Source organism: Accipiter gentilis, chromosome 27 (assembly GCF_929443795.1).
Source record: "Accipiter gentilis chromosome 27, bAccGen1.1, whole genome shotgun sequence".
In the NCBI taxonomy this organism is placed as follows: Eukaryota; Metazoa; Chordata; class Aves; order Accipitriformes; family Accipitridae; genus Astur; species Astur gentilis.
In genome coordinates this window covers 9905001-9924967 of record NC_064906.1, presented here as the reverse complement: position 1 = coordinate 9924967, position 19967 = coordinate 9905001, and the positions used below count along the sequence as shown (strand labels likewise).

General features: G+C 40.5%; 1 protein-coding gene across 1 annotated transcript in view; it reads right to left on the bottom strand.

The window, feature by feature from the left end:
- Positions 1–9185: 9185 nt before the first annotated feature.
- TSHZ1 (teashirt zinc finger homeobox 1) overlaps positions 9186–19967 on the bottom strand; it is a 54388-nt gene continuing 43606 nt past the window's right edge. Inside the window, exon 2 of the mRNA XM_049830176.1 lies at positions 9186–13788. Within this exon, the coding sequence (XP_049686133.1) occupies positions 10604–13788 (3185 nt within the window). The 3' untranslated portion in view covers positions 9186–10603. The remainder of the gene's footprint in view (positions 13789–19967) is intronic.

Sequence of the window (19967 nt, the reverse complement as noted above, 5' to 3'; positions counted from 1 at the left end):
AGTAACAACTGTTGTGATAGATTTGGATATGAAACTGCCCTGGCAGCTGTGACCCTAGACTGAGCTTAGTGGTGGGCAGTGGGGAGCTTCCTAACCCAGAGGGTAAGAAGGTAGAGGAGCACCACAAAGAGCATCAAGCTGACCTCTTGCCTCAGGAACTGAAATGGCTTGGACTGTGATCTTTTCAACTGCCTTCTTCAAAAGGAAATTTTAAAGACAGTGCAGTAACTGAAAAGACACTGGCAATGTCAAGAAATGCTTTCTACGCAGTATTACAAACTCTTTCACCACAGATTACAGCATGTGTCTTCTCTGCCATACAGGCATTATCTCATCTCTTTAAAAGACGGGTAGGTTCAGCCACAGAGAGGTCATATTCAAAGTCACATACAGAGCTGGGAATTAGGACCCATCAAGTTGCACTATGGCATTGTAAGACATGGTATCCGTTGAGTTCAGTGAGAAGCCCAGCATGAAAAAAAAAGATGACCTACTCTCATTTGAGGTGTTTTCCACTTCCACGTGTGTGCTCAGAGCACTATATATTGGCTCCAGGTCCTCGAACCATGGGAAATGGCAAGCTTCCTGCATGGCTGCTTCAGTTGTGTTCCTCATTTCAGGCCATTGTTCCAGACTGTATCTTTTGTTTGGGCCTTGGCAGGCAGTTAAGACAGAGAATGCTAATGAATGTCTTCGCTCCGAGCACAATATAAGAGAGGCATCTCATTTTCATTTTTTTTCCTGTGAGTTTTGAGTTTTAAACTTGAGCTATGCAATGGAAATGAAATTCCCCTTAAAATGATGGGCTCTCCCCTTTGTGCAGATAGTCAAAAGACACTGGATAAACCACTTCTCAGGCAAACCTGCTCAGCCTTAAATGTTAGAGAGCAGTACACACATGCAATTTATTGTTGCAGAATGGAAGCTCTTGGATATTTATTGTTAACAATAGAAAATTCCTCTTCTACAATTTAGACCTCAAGTACCGGCTGTACTTAGTGACTTGATACAGGTGATTGTGTTGCTTCAAAATTGGTAGGAGAAGCTGGCATCATCATAACACCACCTCTGGCTTCAGTTTGTTTCACCTAAATTTTTACCTCAAGAATCACGGGGGATTTCCTGACTTTTGGAGAAGTTCTCGGTGGTGGTTGTCAGCATCACCATCAGCAACCCAGCTTATCCCAAATCTGCAAAGGAAGAGAGTCTCTTTTATATGTATATATACATTTCATCTGGCATTGCACAGAATTCAGTTTATCCTGGATTGATCATACTTGTCTGGTGTAAGCAGAAGTCCTAGTTTTCTACAGTTCTCAGGAAATGCAACCAGGAGCTTGATGCCTAATTAAACCACCTCCCCCAGATTCCAGGCCCTCTGCTGGCTAAGATTTTCCAAGAGTGTGCAAAGAATGGATTTGACTTTCAGCAGGCAGCTTTGAGCACCCGCAGCCACCACCGCCTCCCAGGGAGCTCCTGCCTGTTTGACAGTTTTGAAAATCATCAAGTCATTAAGCTACTATTTAAATTAAGAGCAAGGACCTAATTTTAGGTACCTGTATCTGGAATCTGTGTGCACTCATTGCCATCGTTTCAAAATTCCTCGCACTAGGGACAGAACAGGACTTCCTCAATCCTAAATTCATACATCAGCTCATATAGTCTTGACCATCCCCTTTTGGTTCCTTTTCTTAGTGAAGTTGTCCGTGCCTATCCCTTTCCCGAGTCTTAAAATAAAGTAAACATCTTGGTGATTTGCATTTCTGTGTAGATAGTTGGTGTGTGTGTGCATACGCATATGCTTGCACGTGTGCGTATCTAAATCAAAGTACTTAAAAAGCTTTACTGTGTCTTAATACATATTGTATATCATCAGTGGAAGTGTTCACTGTGTTCATGGAAAGGTGTGTGTGTCTCTGTGTGTGTGTATGAGAGAAAGAAAGAGCAAGAGAGACAGACGGAGAGAGGGAGAGAGAGTGCACCAGGAATTATCTATGCATAAAGAAATTAAAAGAGAATATTTTTCCAGAGCAATTGAAGCCCATCTCCTGAACAATGACGACAGCTCCTCATTTTCGACAACAATAGAGGGCACGTAGGAGTCAGCTCATTAGAATATCTGTGGCTCTTTTCTGTTCTCTCTGCATTAAGCCCCCATAATGTCAGTTGTCACTTATTAATGACAATTAACTAGTAATCAGCAGTGAGACTCTTCGAGGTGGTCCTTGCCTGACAGGTGAAGAAAGAGAACATTGCGTAGTGCCATGCAGTGACATGGAACCTTCAAAGGGAGCACGGCATTTCCATAAATTATTTCAGAAAGAAATTTTCTTTTAGACATTCTCTTTAAAGCATTAGGATCTTTAACCCTAGAAGGACTATACGGTTGCAGCTGTCCCCCCTCCCCCCCTCCCCTTATCGCTAGTATTGGATAAAATTGGAAGGCAGCCTGATCTGTCACGTAACCCAATTCCCATCTGGGGCTGGAATAGCTATCAACCCACTCTGCTGAAACTATAAATACCTTCCCTTGATACTCAACCTTAAGTGCTCACTTAAAATGATGCCCAGATATCAATAGTGAAGTTGCCAACTGAGAGCAGCTAGGTGGATGGCCAGTAGAGACTGCGACACATCTATTATAATGTCTTGAAAAATTAAAAGACTCACAAGCGCTCAATTTATGTCCATGCATAGCCTATGAAATTGCACCACCTTCTCCCCTGTTTCTGATGGCTTTTACACCGACTTGTTATGTCTCGTCTTAAATGAGACGATGGCAACTACTGCTACTGTGTGTTTTTAGAGCAACCAGCATAGTCAGGGCCCTAGACCCTGATTGCTAATGCAATACAAATTCAATGTAGTTATTGCTCTTAGAAAGACCAAAGTGGGAAAAAACCCCAACCACCAGCAACAAAACAACCATTAAGTTTCCCCCATGCAAAGCCTTCCTCTTTGCTCCTCTCCCCAACTTACACACCACCAGGCGAAGAGCACTCACCATCACGTTTCATTCAAACTCTTTGCTCAGGCTTCCCCCTTTATCTCTCTTCCCTCTCCCTGACCCTCCAGTTTTTGAACAGGCAACCCTGTGAAGTCTTTACATTGAATACTTCAGCTGTCCACTGCAAAACCTTGTCTCCTTCCCCAGACAAATTCAGCCTCATTCCATGTTTTTTGCAGGAGGTCAGAGAGGTTCCCAAACATCACTCAGGCACGTTCATATCTCCCAGCACAGAGCCCCTTTGAGCTTTACCTAGCTAGGTCCCCTTTTGTTTTCTAACAGGCAAACAGGCCTTCCAGCCTTTCCCTTTTCACCCCTCTCAGTCCTAGCTTTCAAAATCCCTGCCATCTGCTCTTGCTAATAGCAATTATTCTCCCATCATTTCTTTTTCCCATCTTTTCCTTCTTCTCACAGTGGATCTCCAAGCTCCAATTCTTTTTCATGCTGCTTTTATCCTTCTGATGGCTGCTGATTGTTAGACTCTGTTCTTAGTTGTTCCTCGGTCCTATATCTTCTTTGCACTTTTCCAGATTCCTAGTTGTCAAAGCACACTTAAAAAATGTGAAATGTGACACTCACCAACCCCCAAAACTGGGGCGGAGGATCCCCATGCAATGTTAAGTCTAGACCTGATGCCTTTTTTAGAGCAAAGCTATCTAATTTTTCACATTATCCCACCACAGAAAAGTAGTGATGAGAAATAGTAGAGACAGTTAATGCTAAATGCTACAAACTTTAGCAAGATAGCACTTTAGAGGCAGCTAAGAATACAACTCTCCCTTGAACATAAAGACACACATGACTGCAAAAAGAAATGTGCTATACGGTGCATCCTTGAACCACATTTTATCATCATGCTACACACTCAGGTACTACTATATATAATTATTAATGCAGCATGCCCATTGCAAACATGCTGAGTGTGTTTGACCTTGGACTGCCAGGTAATATACCAATTGTGGGCAGTGTCTGAGGCTGCAGTGTTTTTCAGAGACAGCATTTGCACATTAATAAACTTAAAGCTTTTTTACTGTGAGGATTTTCCAGTTAAACCATTATAGTTACACTGGTAGCATTAGGCAGTTTCCCTGCCACAGCAGCCCTGGGCAGTTTTTCTTATTACAGAATAAAAGTGGCTTTTTCCAGTTTGGCTTAAATTGCTTCCAAAGTACTTTAGTCTAAATCGAAAAAAAGTCCAGAACGAAAATGCCTAGGGAGTGACTTATACCAGCGAGAAAAGCCATTAATGAATCTCACATCCTACCTACAATGGGTCGAGCTTTCCCTTGGAACACGGGATGAACAGAAGTGATCTACTACACAACTTTTTCACCTTTATAAGTACTAAGCAATGAGATGTCAAAGACCCTGAAGCCAAAGGGCAGCGTTTTCAAGTGCCACTTCTTGCACTGCCAGTCATAGCGGGTTAAGCTGAAGTGAAGAGGTCGTCTGAAAACATAAAACTTTGTACCCCTTTACCAAGATTAAAATCCCCTGATATCCCATTCCTCTCCCTCCCAGTCCACCCTCGAACTCCTTGCAGAACGATGGTGACTTGCAGAGCCGCTCTGCCAGTTCTCCCTGCTATGCTGGAGACTGGGGGGAAAGCGGGAAGAAGAGGATGTTCTTGACACTGAGCCTGTAGCAGTGCTTCCATGACAACAACTAAGACATTACACGTTGGAACCGTGCAGCGATAAACTAAGCCTAAGCAGGACTTGAAGAAGAAGGTTAGTTTTTACAGAACGCTGCAACTCAGAACTGCTCAGGTTAAACCATAATTTCTTTGCGTGCCCCAATATGCTGTGCAGTAGTGGGGGGAGAGAGGAAGGTGAGAGTGGCAGAAATCTTGGTTTTCCCTAGCTGGGTTTCACTTCCAGAGGCAGTCTTCGGGATTTTACAGGAATGGTCTCCGCTAGCTGCAGAATGGTGGTAAATGGCACATGACCCAACCTGTCTGCCCACATCTGAAGACAACACCCCTTTCCAAGATACAGCAATATATCCTGCCATTCAAAAATACCAAACCTCATGATTTCAAGTAATTCAGCAGGACTGCTATTTGACCTCAGCACTATGCAGTCTTGAGTATCCGAATTCCTCTGAAAGGAATGTCAAGGGATGAAGGGACTCTGAGCATGGTGTTACACAGTATGATATAATGAAACCGAAGTGCCAGCTAGCAGGTTATGCGTTTTGCCAAACTGATTTAGCACCCACCAGTCCACTAGTGAACTTATTTGAAAGAAACTGCTTGCTCTTAGCTATTGGATCTTCCACCCCAGATTATAATGGACTGAACTCAACTACTTACTCTGATTATAAACTTTCTGGGAGTAAGGAATGGTGCCTGAGAGCATGCTCTAGTGGCTAGACCTCTACCTGCTGGTCAGGAGCTTTGGGCACTATTTCTGACTACAGGACTTTTAGCATGCCACTTTCTGGATTTCGCCATCATGTGTGCCACCTTTTGGGTAGGAACTATGGGTCCCACCACACTTTGTGCTTCACAGACAAGCTCCAATACAAACTTGAGTTTGTACACACTCTAAGGAGATTGCTTTGGACAAGTTGTTGTGCATACCAAGACAGATGACTTCCACCTGCATGACCCTGAAAGGTTGGCCTATATTTGCCTAACGCGTCCCATCAGCCCTTAAGATTTCATAATGTATGCTGTTCTGAGCAAATGAATCAGCTCTGGACTCCTACAGGAGCAGATGGGTTGCAGGCAACCAGACTCCAACCCTCCTTCCTCAAGTGACCATGTGGCATTTGGCTGCAGGTGTCCTACATCTGACAAACCTGGTCAGGAACCTGTCAGGCTTTAATCTGCATCTTCAGACAATGCTGACACAACCACTCTGGACAGAAGGACTGTACGCTGTCACTATATTAAATCTGTTCAGAATTAGGCTGTACTGATGGTCAACCCATTGTGCCCTGAACAATTTAGTTAGAGAAATGCTTCTTTTAAAAGAATGAATAATTTTAAGTTAATCCTCCCCCACTTTTTTTACACTAAGAAGTTCATCCAGAAGTAAAAACCATAAAAATCCTGACAACTTGGCCATAGCTAATCAAATTTAAACTTCATACTTTTTACAGGGAAGGGGAAAAAACAGAGGTAATAACTACAGTAGTTAGCATAAAAACTTACTAGACACATTTTGACTATGCTGACCCTGATTCAGCAGTTCACTAGACAAGACTGGAGAGAGGAGTGTAAAAAAGTGATCTTCACAACAGAGTAACTGGAGCTTCTCATTCTCAGTGGTACGGTATCACCTTTTACTTAGAGTAGCAACTTTCATCCCAAAATGTTGTCACTCCACCTACCTGTAGGATGAAGGCTACTATACACAGTGATGAAGAGAAACTATGCAAAGCCACATGAAACATCATGAGAAGAAACTCAATCAGAACAGCAGGGGGAACAAAAGTTTGGAAGAATCATATTATCTGGATTTGTATCTGGCCAGTAAATTGGGGTTAGCATTCTATTTTCATACATGGACAGAGAAGGACCCTGCTTTTAAATTTCAGTGAACAGATGGTGAAATCCCACTTCCTGCTACTTTCATGCTGGGAGAGTAACTCAATTCTGCATCAGCCAGGAGACCAACACCTACAGAGCTGCGAGAACACTCCACATGAAAACTGGCCTCTCCTTGGAGGTCTCCTAACCAGGACCCCTGCCATATTATTTAAAGAATATCACACGCTCCAATTTGAGATGGCTTTGGAAATTGCAGGCAGAAGCTGATGCAGTGTGCCTTGATTAGCCTAATGCAAGGTAATGTGTATATTTTTATGCCTTTATACTTAATTGCAATTGCATTTTAGCGGCCTCCATGATCAGGACAGATTATGTTTGGTGTCATTATTACCAGCGTAACTACCCAGAGAAAGCTGTAACAAAGTTACGTTGCAGAAGACATTAGTGAATATCCCACCAAATGCTATTAAAAAAGAAAAAAAAAGTCATTTCATTCAGGACTAATGTCATCAGTACACAGACCTCTCAAATTTGCAGTGGTTTGCATCAGCTTCAAAATAGCAATACAGAAAAGTGCACAGAAGCAGAAATCAAACCCGTGAAACAGACAAACCAAGCTCTTCCCCTCTCAGAACAGATACAAGCAAACATGTAAATACCAGCAATGTAATGCTGAAAAAAAAGTAGCTTTATTCCCCTCTGAAAAGCATCAGATACAATGAGTTTTGAATACGTCACAAAACAGGTATACAGGCTTACAGAGGCTACTACGGGTTTTAAGGCTGTTACATCTCTCTTCTTCAAGACCAGTCCTGAAAGGCTATGTGGTCTCTTCCATGCAGTAGCTTTAGTAGCTACTAGTAGAATAGCACAAACTTACCTTCATCGAAATCTGAATGAAATAAAGAAGAAAAAAACCTGCAAACCTATTTTGAGGAAAAGAGTAACTCGGTTTTAAACTGTGCAATTTTTTTTAAAAAGGAATTTTTTCGGAAATGCAATATTCAAACAAAAGTGGCAAAACTCCGAAGAATAAAGATCATACTGTCACTGTGCTTCATTTTGTTAAGCAAGTGAAACATCAGAGCCCTCAAATTTTCAGCTACTTCATATTTCAGTCTTAGAAAGTGTTACATCAGCATAGTCACCAGGTAAGGCTGCTAGTTTATTCTAAATGGACTTTCTTCAGATGCTGGCACAGATGATGAGTGATTGACCAATTCTGAAGCTATCAGAACTGAACGGATTTAGCAATGTCATAAACACCTCTCGAGGGAGTCACCTGGTGTTGAGAACTCACTTTACATGCCGTGTTTCAAAATGAGTTTTAATGGATTTACATTAGATTCAAACCCACTTTAGAGCTATTATTTCTCCCTTTCAACCTTTTCACCCACTACTGCAATGTAATACAGCATATTCTATAATCACATGTTTGCAGGCCCGTGGTAAAGTAAACAAAACTTCAAAGGGTTATTATTTAAAGACTCTGTATTACAGCCATAGGCCTGACTGTTATTCTTCCTCACCACCCCTTGGGCCCAAAGTACATAATCATCCAGTAATTGAACTGAAATGTCTAAATGGCTAGATCCCCTGAAGGACATAGGTAGTTAGCAGCGAAGAAAGTAAGGGACATTTAAAAAAAACCTCATGGCACTTTCTTGCACTACTTAGAAATACTATGTAAATGTAACCGACCCGGACCTGATAGGCTCTTGCAGAAAACAGAACAATGCATGAATATTTCTGGGGTTGTAACTAAAGATTAAATGTAGAACTGCGCTGTATTTGGAAGCAAAGGTCTTACATTCAAATTACTTTCAGAAGAACTGAAAAGAAGGAGCAGAAATACACATACGTACACAGAAGTATATATAACGAAATAGTATCACTAATATCATGTGAAAGCAAACCCCTCTAGGTCCTCATATTTAATAGCCCCTCCAAAAAGTGTAATGGATAGCAGATCCCAGGCTTTCATACACTGTAACTGTCAAAGCACTCAGGAGATAGAGTAGTGAAGGCTCTGACAGCTCTCTTTTACATTCTAAATGACATCTGCATTCAACAGAACAGAAATAAAGATTAAGGGAAACACCTGATATGATAGCACTCAGCTTACCTCAAAATGCAATATTTAAAAAGTACAGAGAAACGCAGGTCTGCCTTCTTGTACTGTAAGTAAAAACTGGTGTCAAAGCCTCAGAGGTCTTCACCGCTGCCAGAAAGGCAAGTACCGCAGCATTCAACAGACTACAGGGGCAGAAGCCACAGCCTCTGACTATGCAACTGTTGAAATCAAAAGGTGTTTTGCCTGAGAAGGAAAGGAGGAGACGGTCTTTGAACACACACAGAAAATGACTACGGGCGCAGTCATACAGCATAGGAAAATCAACTTGGCCGAAACCTTTGCAGCCCTTCGTGTACTTCAGTGATGAGCAGAATGCCCGTCGCTAATTGACGGCGACCCACTGATCCTGTACCTTCTGCGGTACGTACCTGCTGCAAATCTCTTTTAAGAGGTTATTAGTATTACGGCTTCAAATGAAACACGTCAGCGTACAGATCATGAGAGATGATTTCAAATGGATTTTTGCTGGTTGATTATATAAACGATGCCTCTTATTGCTGGAATAACACCTCAAAGGCAATATAATGACGACATGACAATGTATGTAAATCAAGAACTGCATGTGGGTTTATTTTACACTTGAGAAAACAGTGGCTTTAATTGTGTGAACCAAAATGTACTGTACAATATTAATGATAAAACATCAAAATGTATAATTCATAGTGCATTGCTTGCTTTATTTTTATTTATTTATTTTTTTTGTCAGATAGTTCCTTTAAGTACATGCATCTGGAAAGATGCAGGTGCCAGTAAAATTCCTCTATTTATATCAAGCTGCAGGAACTAAATTTTATTCAAAAAGTGTGGTTTTACATTATATACACAGAAATCGAATATAAAATGACAATATAAAAAGTTAAAAGAGAAAGCATACAGCCAGAAGGTACAAAGAAAGTTGAACAGTTTAAAATGGTACGATATGTAACATGTATTTTTTTAAGCTGATGCTGGCAATTTACAAGGAACAGAATCCAACATTTGCCCCATTTTTTTTGTTTTCATTTACCAATGCAGCACACTATAGAAAGGTCAGCTTGTACCAAAGCTTAACATTTGTAAATAACTATAAACTGCAGTATTTTACAGGAAAAAAAAAAAAAAAAAAAAAAAAGAGGAAAGAAAAGAGCATTTTTACACTTGTTTTAAATAACAGCTTGCATACTTTTTTTTTTTTTTTTTTTTTTTTTGCCAAAAAGTGGCAATTCTCAGCATCCAGAGGGTTTGGGCATAGTGGCAACTTGGTTTGCTTTTTTTTATTTATTATTTAACTTATACAGTTGTGGCTTCCTAACCCCTTGAGTACTACACAGCTCTCCTTCTTCCAAGGACTGCATGCACAATTTCTTCACAAACCAGTTCTGCATTAAAAAAAAAAAAAAAAAAAAAAAAAGAAGCTCATTCATTTAAAAAAAAAAGTTTTGCTTCCGACACAGCTTTTATTTGAATGAAATGCCTTTAAGCCTTTTGTTTTGTTTTTCCTTATTTACTCACTTAGTCACTGGGAAAGGCACAGAAATGCTATTACAGTTCTCAGAGGGTTAAAACTTGACACTACCAGGTTCTGTGACCTTTATTGTCATGGCAACTTTGTAATTTTAGGATGTCTCTTTATCATTGTTCTTTGTGTCTTTCTTTACGGCTAAATTAATGTCTCTCAATAGTGTCTCCCACTATATTCTACAAAAGATAGCTTAACATCAAGGACAGATGTTGAAAATAAAGGTCAGACTTTGACTCACAAAAAATAAAAACAGAAACAAAAAATAACCATGCACAGATCAGACAAAGAGCATATAAATATAACTACAAAATAAGTGTAAGAAAAAACAAGGTCCAGATAGGCAGTTCAGCAACAAAAGTAAGACTGATTTCAGAGGCTCAGGTCAGGCCTAGTGCAGTACTATGAAGAAGTTTAGTGCAATGTTCCTGTGGTCACTTGCATACCTGGCTGCTTACCTGGACGCTATTGTTTTTCTAACTCAGTTACATAGATCAGATGGTCCTCTGGGGACTTGCCATGTGTTTTACTAAGGTGCAGTTTGACTGCATGCTTGCTTGCAAAAGTTCGGTTACAGAGCTTACATTGGAATGTGGAGCCTAAATCCTCCTCGGCAATTCCAAGTGAGCCCAAAGTCTTGTTTGCGAGGACTTTTGAAACATTCTGCTGTTCTTGAATCTGATTAAGTGGCAACTTTGACAGATCCTTCAAACTAAACCCTAGGTGTGTCTCTAAGTGACTTATGTATGTAGAAGCAGTCCTGAACTGAGAGGCACAATCATTGCAAAAGAAAACAGGATGTCCTGTGTCCAAGTTCTTTAAAAATTTAGTTCCACCTGTCCTCCTTAACTGATACTTCACATTGGCCAGCCAGTGGCTAATTGTGGTCATGGAAAGACCAGTAAACTTAGAGATGTGTACCCGCTCTTGTGGACCTAGGTCCGACATAATGTATTTGCCTTCTGGGGTCTCCCTCAAGCTGGAAGCAAACTGGGCTTGAAGGATCAGAAGATGCTGAGGGTTCCAGTTGGACTGTCTGCCCTTCCTCTTGTGTACTGGTGACAGTTCATCCAAAGCTTCCTCAAAACTGCTCCCATCAGCATCAGACTTCTCTGACACTGTAGATGGAGTTGAAGACTTGGGTGTCAAACGCCCTGTGAGGTTCTTCACCATATCAGAAATATCCAGCAGGGCGCTCTCCCTCAGCGGGGATGAGGCAGAGTCAGCCACACTGGAAACAAGAGGTTTATTTTTGGACTTTGTTAGATCAATAGGTTGATCACTGTTCTCATAGTAATACCGGTCAATAGCATCAGCCTGCTTGACCGGAGTGGTTGGGTAAATGGGTTTGTCCAACATGCTGTTGCTAATTTTGTACAGCATGGCCAAAGGGTCCAGAGAGGGGCTTACCGGCTTAGAAATTTTGCCTAAGTGAGTATTCATAATGGACTGTAAAGCGCTCAACGGATTAATGAAGGATGGCTCAGGTGAATGATCTGTGATGATTCCTAAATTGTTACAGCCATTTGCAACCTTTGTTTTAAGTGGCTCTGTACCATTTGGCGTATGTGCTTCTGCTGGACTATCCTTTTTGACCTTCTGAACTTCTGTCTCAGAGCTCTTCTTCGGCTGCTGTTTGTTATTTATTTCTTCTGCTTTTGGCAAGTCCTTGTTTTCTTTAGCAGCAGGTGACATGGGTTTGACTGGCGAACTCTTCTCTTTCTCCGAAGGCTTTTCTTCCTTCTTCACATTGATTTTACCTGTAACTTTCTCCACTAGTTCTTCCATAGCAGATACATTGCTCTTGTGAGGTGGGGGTGTGAGATTGCCTGGGGAATGGATGAGCGCATTGTGTTCTGACGACAGTGATTTTACACTGCTGGCGTAGGACGGCTGCATTTGAACACTCTGCACCGCAGGCTGAAGGGGTTTGACTGTTCCCGGGAGCTGGTAAGCTGCATGAATACTGGGATATCCTCCCCAGGAAGGAGCTCCATTCTGAGCTTTGCTGATAGCTGTTGTCACCGTGTTCTCCAGGGATTTCAATATGTCTATTCCGCCTTTAGGACTATCATCTAGGTCCTCCTCTCTGAGGTACTGATACAAAGTTGTTGGCTCAAATTTCTCTGTAGTGTCCTCATTCTCTTCTTTAATCTTTTTCTCTGTTTCACTGACCACCACCTTTTCCTTCTCCAGGTCTTTCTTCTCCTCTGAGTTTGTGGAGCCCGCTGGGGAATCAGGCTGCTTTTTAATGTTGGAGGCTGGTAGCCTTGTGTGGGTGGTGGGTGGAAGAGGTATAGACTGTATCTTCTCCTCCACTACAGGGTCCAAGACTAGCTGTTTGCCTTTTTTGGAAGCAGAATTGGTCACCTTCAAGAAATGACCAGTGACCATCATATGAGCAGTGAGCTGCTGCAAAGTGTCATGGGAACTGCCACATTCCATGCATTTCAGTATTTGGGCCTTGCGTGCCTCAAACTGCCAAGTGTAGCTAGCACCATTTTGATAGCCATAGCGGTTATTTGGAGTCACATAGGGGTTGGCAGTTTTCTGATCCTTTGCAGACTCACCCAGTGAAGCTTCTGCAGTGATCCCTGTTGGCTCCGGTGAACAAGGTGAAGCTAAGTCCTGAAGTGCTCGCTTTTTGGTAGAAGGGACCAATTTAGTGATGGCTGGTACTGGCTCCTTCAGAGGCACTTTCTGGTAATGCTTTGTTTTTATCATATGGACGCTGAGGTCTTGCAAAGACTCAAACGAATGCCCACAGTACATGCACTTCAGCACTTTTTGGGCATCCTCTTTGCCTTCCATTTCCATAAGTGATCGTTTTCTAGGCTTTGACCACCGTTTGGTCTTATCAGCTTCTTTATCTCTGTTGTCATCACGGTAATGTCCAGTTTCATTCATGTGCACTGTTAGCTCCACCAGCGTGTCATAGGCTGCACTGCAGTCTTTGCATCGGAACTTGCTAGCACCGGTGAACACAGACCCATAAAGTTTATTGTTTTGCCGGTAAAGCTGTACTGTGCTGAAAAGACTAGGCTCTGGGAGAAGTCCGTACGATGAGGTCTGCTGCAAAGTTTTAGCTAATGCAGCTTGGTGCCAGTCGTAACCCGAGCCACCACTGTTACTATTACTGTTACTAGTATTACTGGTGGTTGTACTGGTACTAGTGTTGGTACTGGTAGTACTAGTACTCTGGGAATTGGCATTGGTGTCAGTACTGGTGGTGTTCTCATTCTGGCTGATTCCATTGTTGCTGGTGGTTGGATTGGATTTCTTTAAGTCCAAAGCTAAACTGGACCAGCAAGTCTCTGAAAGCAAATTTGCATACACAGCTTTTATTTGTGCCAAGCTGTCCTGTGGATAGGAAACATTGTCTGTGCACTGAGGATCCTCTTTCTCTTCTTTAGAGGAAGTGCTTTTGAAATGGGCCAGCTGATCGCTGTTTTCACTAAACGGCGAACCATAGCCTGCATCCTGATTAGTTGCAGTGCTGACTGGGGAGTTCTGGTAGCTTTGAGCCTCTTTGATCTCCGCTTCTTCATTGCACAAATACTCATTCTCCTGGATGTCCAGAGACAGCCCATCATCTTCCACGCTGTCTTCATCTATTTCTGCTGCTTTCAATTCCTCCTCAGGAACATATGCTAAAATACAGGAGGGGAGACGGGGGGGAAAACAAGACAAAGTTATCGAACACACACATTTTACATCGTTGCTGTCTTCTGTACTAAAAGCAGTAACCATAAAGACAAATTTTGAAGATACATCCAGAAACCAAACTCGCCATCACTCACACACTCCACATACTATAAATCCACATACTCTGTCCTGGTTACAGTGTGATATCAGTGCTACCTAAGAATAAACTTTGACTTCAGCAGTAAAATATGTGCCAGGACCACAGCAGATACCATAATATCAAAACCAAAATCAAACAAAGAGCCTAGTAAACCAGTTTTTATCAGCTTAAAAAATGGCCTGGCACTGAGCTATATTTACTGCACTACATATACGCAGCACGTTGCAGCTGACCTGCACCCCTCAGACCTAGGCACTCAGAACCACTGGCTTGACCAACTCCATCTCATCAGTGCTGTCTTCTCCGGCAAACTGGCTTTAGCTACAGCTTCAAGGGCCATTTCTGTGCCACTGCCACATGACTTTAATGGAGCTATATGGGGCAAGTGTGTCAGGTCAGCTGTTCCAGGGTCTCCTGGTGGCTGGCTGTACTGGGTCCATCTGAGAACAGAGCAGCTTTCATTTTTACAAGGTGAAAAGAGAAGCAAGACTGTGTTTTCTGAAATGGTGAGAATATACTTTGCCTCCTGTTATGATCTGATGTCGGTCCTGCATTTACCATTTTGAAAACAGCAGTCAGAAACTAAAAGTAAATGTTAGAGATTAATTTTTAAAAGCAACAAACAAAACACTTGAGACCTCCATCCCAGCTTAATTATTGGCTCACAGTAAATATAAAACTTTGCTATTGTATTGCTACCTGGTGAAACTATACAATCTTACCAAACTATGTGTTTATCCATATCAAACTATTTTTTAAACTAGCAAATGTGATATTCATGAGCAGATGGCCATTACATCAAAACACATTTACTCCAAGGGCCCAATTCACAGAAGTGGCTTACATGTACCTAAGTGATAAATGTACACTTTTATTGCAAAGCAGAAAACATACTTGTACACATTTCCCTCCAGTTTTGTAAAAGAAGCTTAAAAATATCACAGTGATAATGGAATGCAGATAATTTATAAGCATGTCAAGGTAGAAAACACGGATTGTGAACAATTTTCAGTAATTGAATAAAAATATGTCTCCTTGTCAGGTGAACTGTGCAGCAAGTGATGCTGAAATGTGGCCTATGTCCTTCCATGGTACAATACTGAAAAAATGCCAGGAAAAGAGACACTTCTGCTCCTATGTGATACAAAGAAAATACATATTATCATGTTAACAAAGCTGAGGCCTTCTTCAATTGAGGGGAGCGTAAGTACAAGTTGAGCTCCTTTTTGTACACATTTGCTAATACACTCTGAAAGTTCTTTTCTGAAAAATAAAAATAATTTCTCTCATTGTAATATGAACACTCTTTGAAACTTTCTTTTTTGTTAGATAAGTAATAGCATTGCATTCTGTATGCACCTTTGCAATTCAGTCTTAATGCAGCCCCTAACTACTTCAGTCTAATCTTTTAAGATAAAGTAGGAAAGTAGTCCATCTAGTACTGGGGTAGTGCTAAACCTTAAGAAGCCCACTGCATCTTCCATATGCCCTCTAAGTGTCAATTTTTTTCAGAAGATAATATGATCTTTTGGGTTTTTAAAAAGTTTTAAGCAGGGTCCAATTCCTTACAGATCCATCAGCCTCCGGTGTTTTCTAATATATTTAAAAGGACCGGTGAGTACTAAGCACAATAGGAGTCACTACAGAAATCATCCCGGGGCCAAAGGCCAGGAAGATGCCAGAAAAGCATTATAAAACCAGAAAAAAAAAATTCTTAAAATGCATTTAGTCCATAAAATGAAAAATAAAATACAGACATAGCAAAAGAACTAAGAAGTCAGTCAGCTTCCCAGTCTTGCACTAATGCTGCTGTTGAAACACTCTGCAGGTATATGAGCACAGTAGTACTGCTGCAGTTCTGAACTCTAGGTTTGCAAGCAGAATTCACTCCCATGGCTACAGTCTAAGATCTCTTAGCTCTCTCATTAAACACACCTGTTTTCAGTCATTTCTAACAGCAAAAGACAATACATTTTTAAGTTTCAGAAAAGTAAACAACAGTTATAGAAGAATATGGTTTATGATTCTGAAATTACTTTTAAATAAAAAATAAAAAAAACCTCTGAGGCCTAAAATGCATAAAAATGGACAGTTACCATCTGGCATTTTTATTTAAAAAAAAAACCAACAGAACTTAGTAATGATCAGCAGACAGTCACCAAGTAGAAGCTGAAAACTGAGGGGGCCCACATTCTGAGCTTTTATGAACAGCTATCTTCTTACTAACCTCAGTGGAACTATGCCAATTTTCTCTAATTTTCACATCCCAGTATTTTTAATAAATAGATGTAAGAAACTGTTGAAGGTGCTAAATGTTGCCCTAGTTGATACAGCATTTTGTAAGAATCCATATGAATTATCTGCTTACATCTCTTTACTTAATTCTAAATTGCATAAATATGTATTTTTATAATTGCTACGTATACCCATCTAAAGATCTGCTTAACTAGAAACTCTAGTCGAGCCACTGCCCTACGTTTTAATTACCTTTATTTATTTATGATGGTGTGTTTTCTCTATTCTTGATCTTTTGCACTTTACCGTAAAAATAAAAGGAGCTAAACCACACAAGAAACGTTAAAACTACATGAAAGGTCGGTGTTAAACTGTCAAAGCAAAGAAACTGAGTGTTAGGGTGAAATATCCATCTTTCACTTACTTTCCTAGTCTTAGGTTCTGCTGAGACTACTACACGATTGAGTTCACTCCCCTACCAATATATACTGCAATATAAGAGTTAAGAATGTACGATTGGCCAGGACTATCACTTTCTATGATTTCAGAATTTAAGCCAGATTCTAAAAAAAAAATAAAAATTAATTTACATGATCTGCACACCCACACGTCTGTACAGTTGTTATCTGAAATAACATAAAGAAATAATGCTTCTTAACCATAGAGTAACTTGTCCAAAATGTTTCTTTTCTATCATTGCAACCAAAAAGATTTTATTTAACTCCTTTAGTTACCATAGGATATACAGAATACCTTTTCATTCACGACTACTAATGTTTATAAGATGAATAGCAGCACACTCAACATATGGTATTTTGCAAGGTCAGTGCAATTCTCTAACTGAAAAGGTTTCTGTTAGAGCTAATTCAGAAGCACACAAAATGAAGAATGTTAATTTCTAAAAACATGCATCTTTTACTAAAATTCTCACAGAAATTTGACAAATAAGCGAGCTGCAGAATTTTAAACACAGCAAAAATATTCCTATTAGAATTACTTGCAGAGACAAGTAATATTATTCTATGTCAAATAAAAGCGCAAGATGTTCAGATTCTCCCCCTAAATTATAATAGGTAGATCAACAGACAGACAGATTTCAGACAGCATATCTTTCTGTGACTGAGAAACTCTCAGCAATCTTCTCCAGATATTCCTGCGTCTGCAAAGACACTGCTGGTTTACACTTGTCCTGAAACCACACAAAAATACCAAGAGCAGATATAAGCAGTGATCCTCCTCAACAAAAACTATATCCAAAGCAGAAGAAATTACAGAACATAATGTCAGCTTTTCTCTTCCTTCTCATTTGTGCATCCACAGATTCAGGCAAATGCATGGTGGAAAAAGAGGAAAAAGCTTCAAATTCCAGACAACTAAAAATTAGGGGGAGCAGTTTTTATATTTCTTTTCTTATTATTAAGTCTTGCTAATATTTTTTGCCTATAAAATGTGCCTTCTGGATGCCAATGCTTCCCCATAGATACACTGTCATCTTTGAGCAGTGTTAAAAGCTATGCATTCTAATCTAAGTGGACATGAGACGCTATATATTGTACATGTGAGTAGCCCAGCACATTGTGTTTGCTTCAGTGAGAATATTTACACTATAAATACACATCCATTGTTTGAAAAAGCAGACAGAGATCCAAAATGTAAGGATGTGGTTAAAAATATAAATATTCTCACATAAAACCTTTCTGTAACCTCGGACCTGTGCTTTTGAAGGAATCTGCCTCTACGGAGATATTATTTGCCATTCAAAAAGGGATTCAGTATTGAATACATTATTTTGAAAAGAACAAAAAGTAATCATTGTGTTTAACAGTCTACAAAATTAAATGTAGTAAACTCTTCAAGACCTGATTTTAAATCCTCCAAATAAATAAATAAATTTATTCAGAAGAAACACCTAAGTACGGAAGGCCACAATTCAGTAAAGCAGTTGAATACCAAAATAATTTTCACTGAAATACATATTTCGTAGTTTCAACAAATAGGGATGCATTTAAGTCTAAAACTCTTCACTAAATCAGGGCCTACTCTGGAACTAAACAATAATGGCACGATGTGAGTGTTCACCATTTTTCAACAGATGTATTTCCACAGCTTCTAATATTTACCCAGCCAACAGGAGACAGCAGCTGCAGAAGTTTTCACAGCCCACACTGTCACCTTGCACAAACTGCGCTCTAGGCTGGGGGTGACTTCCACCGCACACAAGAACACATTTCACATCTTGGGCAAAAAAGCACGGCTAGAAAAGACAATCTATAGCCACACATCTCCCTCGTTACAGAAAAAACATGAGGGAGAGGAAAAAAACCACTTACAGATACGTTTCCAGTATACAGTCATGAGAGTTTTACAAAAGAATCCAAAATCTCACATTGTGAGAGGTTAACATGCCTGCTGGAAGATTTGCAAATTTTCTATATTAGTATATACAAATGTTCATACAAAATTCTGGCACAGATGCTACAAATCTGTGTGTGTGTCTGTATTACAGTGTCACTACAGTGGAAAAATATGGCTTAGTTATGACAATGGCTGAGGAGCAGCACAGACTATCAGGCAACCAAATAACCTTACTACAGTGGTTTGTGTCTTTCATTTCTAATTGCAGCAAAATGGGGGGCAAAATACTAGAACTGCCTACCCTCTAATTCTAATGCAATGGGTCTGAAAAGTAGATAAGGTACTGTAACAAGAACAACCTCTGTGCTTCTAGCAGGTTGAATGATAACCCTTAAAGGCATTCCATTAAAAACCAACAAAAAGCTTCTTCACCTCCTTCTCTTCTCTCCCCTATCCCCTTAAAATGAATGCTGCAAATTATTAGCCAACACTGGCAATTGGAGAGCGAAGCAGCTTGCATGCGGGTATATTTTCACAGTGATTCTAATCTGAGAAATTTACTTGCTCTTCCCCTTCTATCTGATACACTATACATTCAAGCATTCTCATTAGTGTTCGGATCACCAAAGAGAGCTGGAGATGAATCAGTCCATCCACCCCTCCTCTCCCTGCTCTGTCGAGATTATTTCATTGAAATGTTCATTTTCATCCCTGCTGGCAACATTAGAATGGAAGTATTTAACCTGTTTCCATTACTTATACAAATTACCATTATGGGGTAGGACAGATGTTAGAATCATGCCACATAACTGACTTCCATACATTCTTTACGGGGAGGATAAGAAGAGGGAAAGCTGTTAGATCATATTATCCAGTCTCAATAATGTTCTCTCTGCTACCAGATTCATTAACTTCCAACATCAACGTTTCACTTTCTTTCTGCGTGAAAATGCTCCGTCTCCTTGAGCTCATTTAATTTGGAGCAGGAAATCTTTGTCAGAAATAATTTTTTGATCAGGTGCTCTAACTAAGGGGTGAAGGGGGGCTGGGGAAAGAATAAAGAAAGGGGGGGGGGAACCCAACACCTTGTCGAAAATGTTATTTCTCTAACATGGATGATGAAAGAGAAGTCAGTTAAGATGCTGGTACTCAAAGATGGCTGTCACTTCAGATAGGGGATGGCACGACTCACCTAGACAGGTGACGCTTTGGTGGAGCAAAGGCTTGCTGCATTATTGAGAGCACCAGAGATCAGGATGACAAAGACTGTAGGCCCAGGGTGCCTGGGGCTCCTAGAGAAGTGACTTCAGCAGGCACATGGATTTCAGCCTCCATTTGCATCACTAACTAATAGTGAAGTACAAAACAAAAGTTCGGTGATTAAAAGGCAAGCACGCGGGTACATAAGGCAAATACCCCAGTCACCATCAGCAG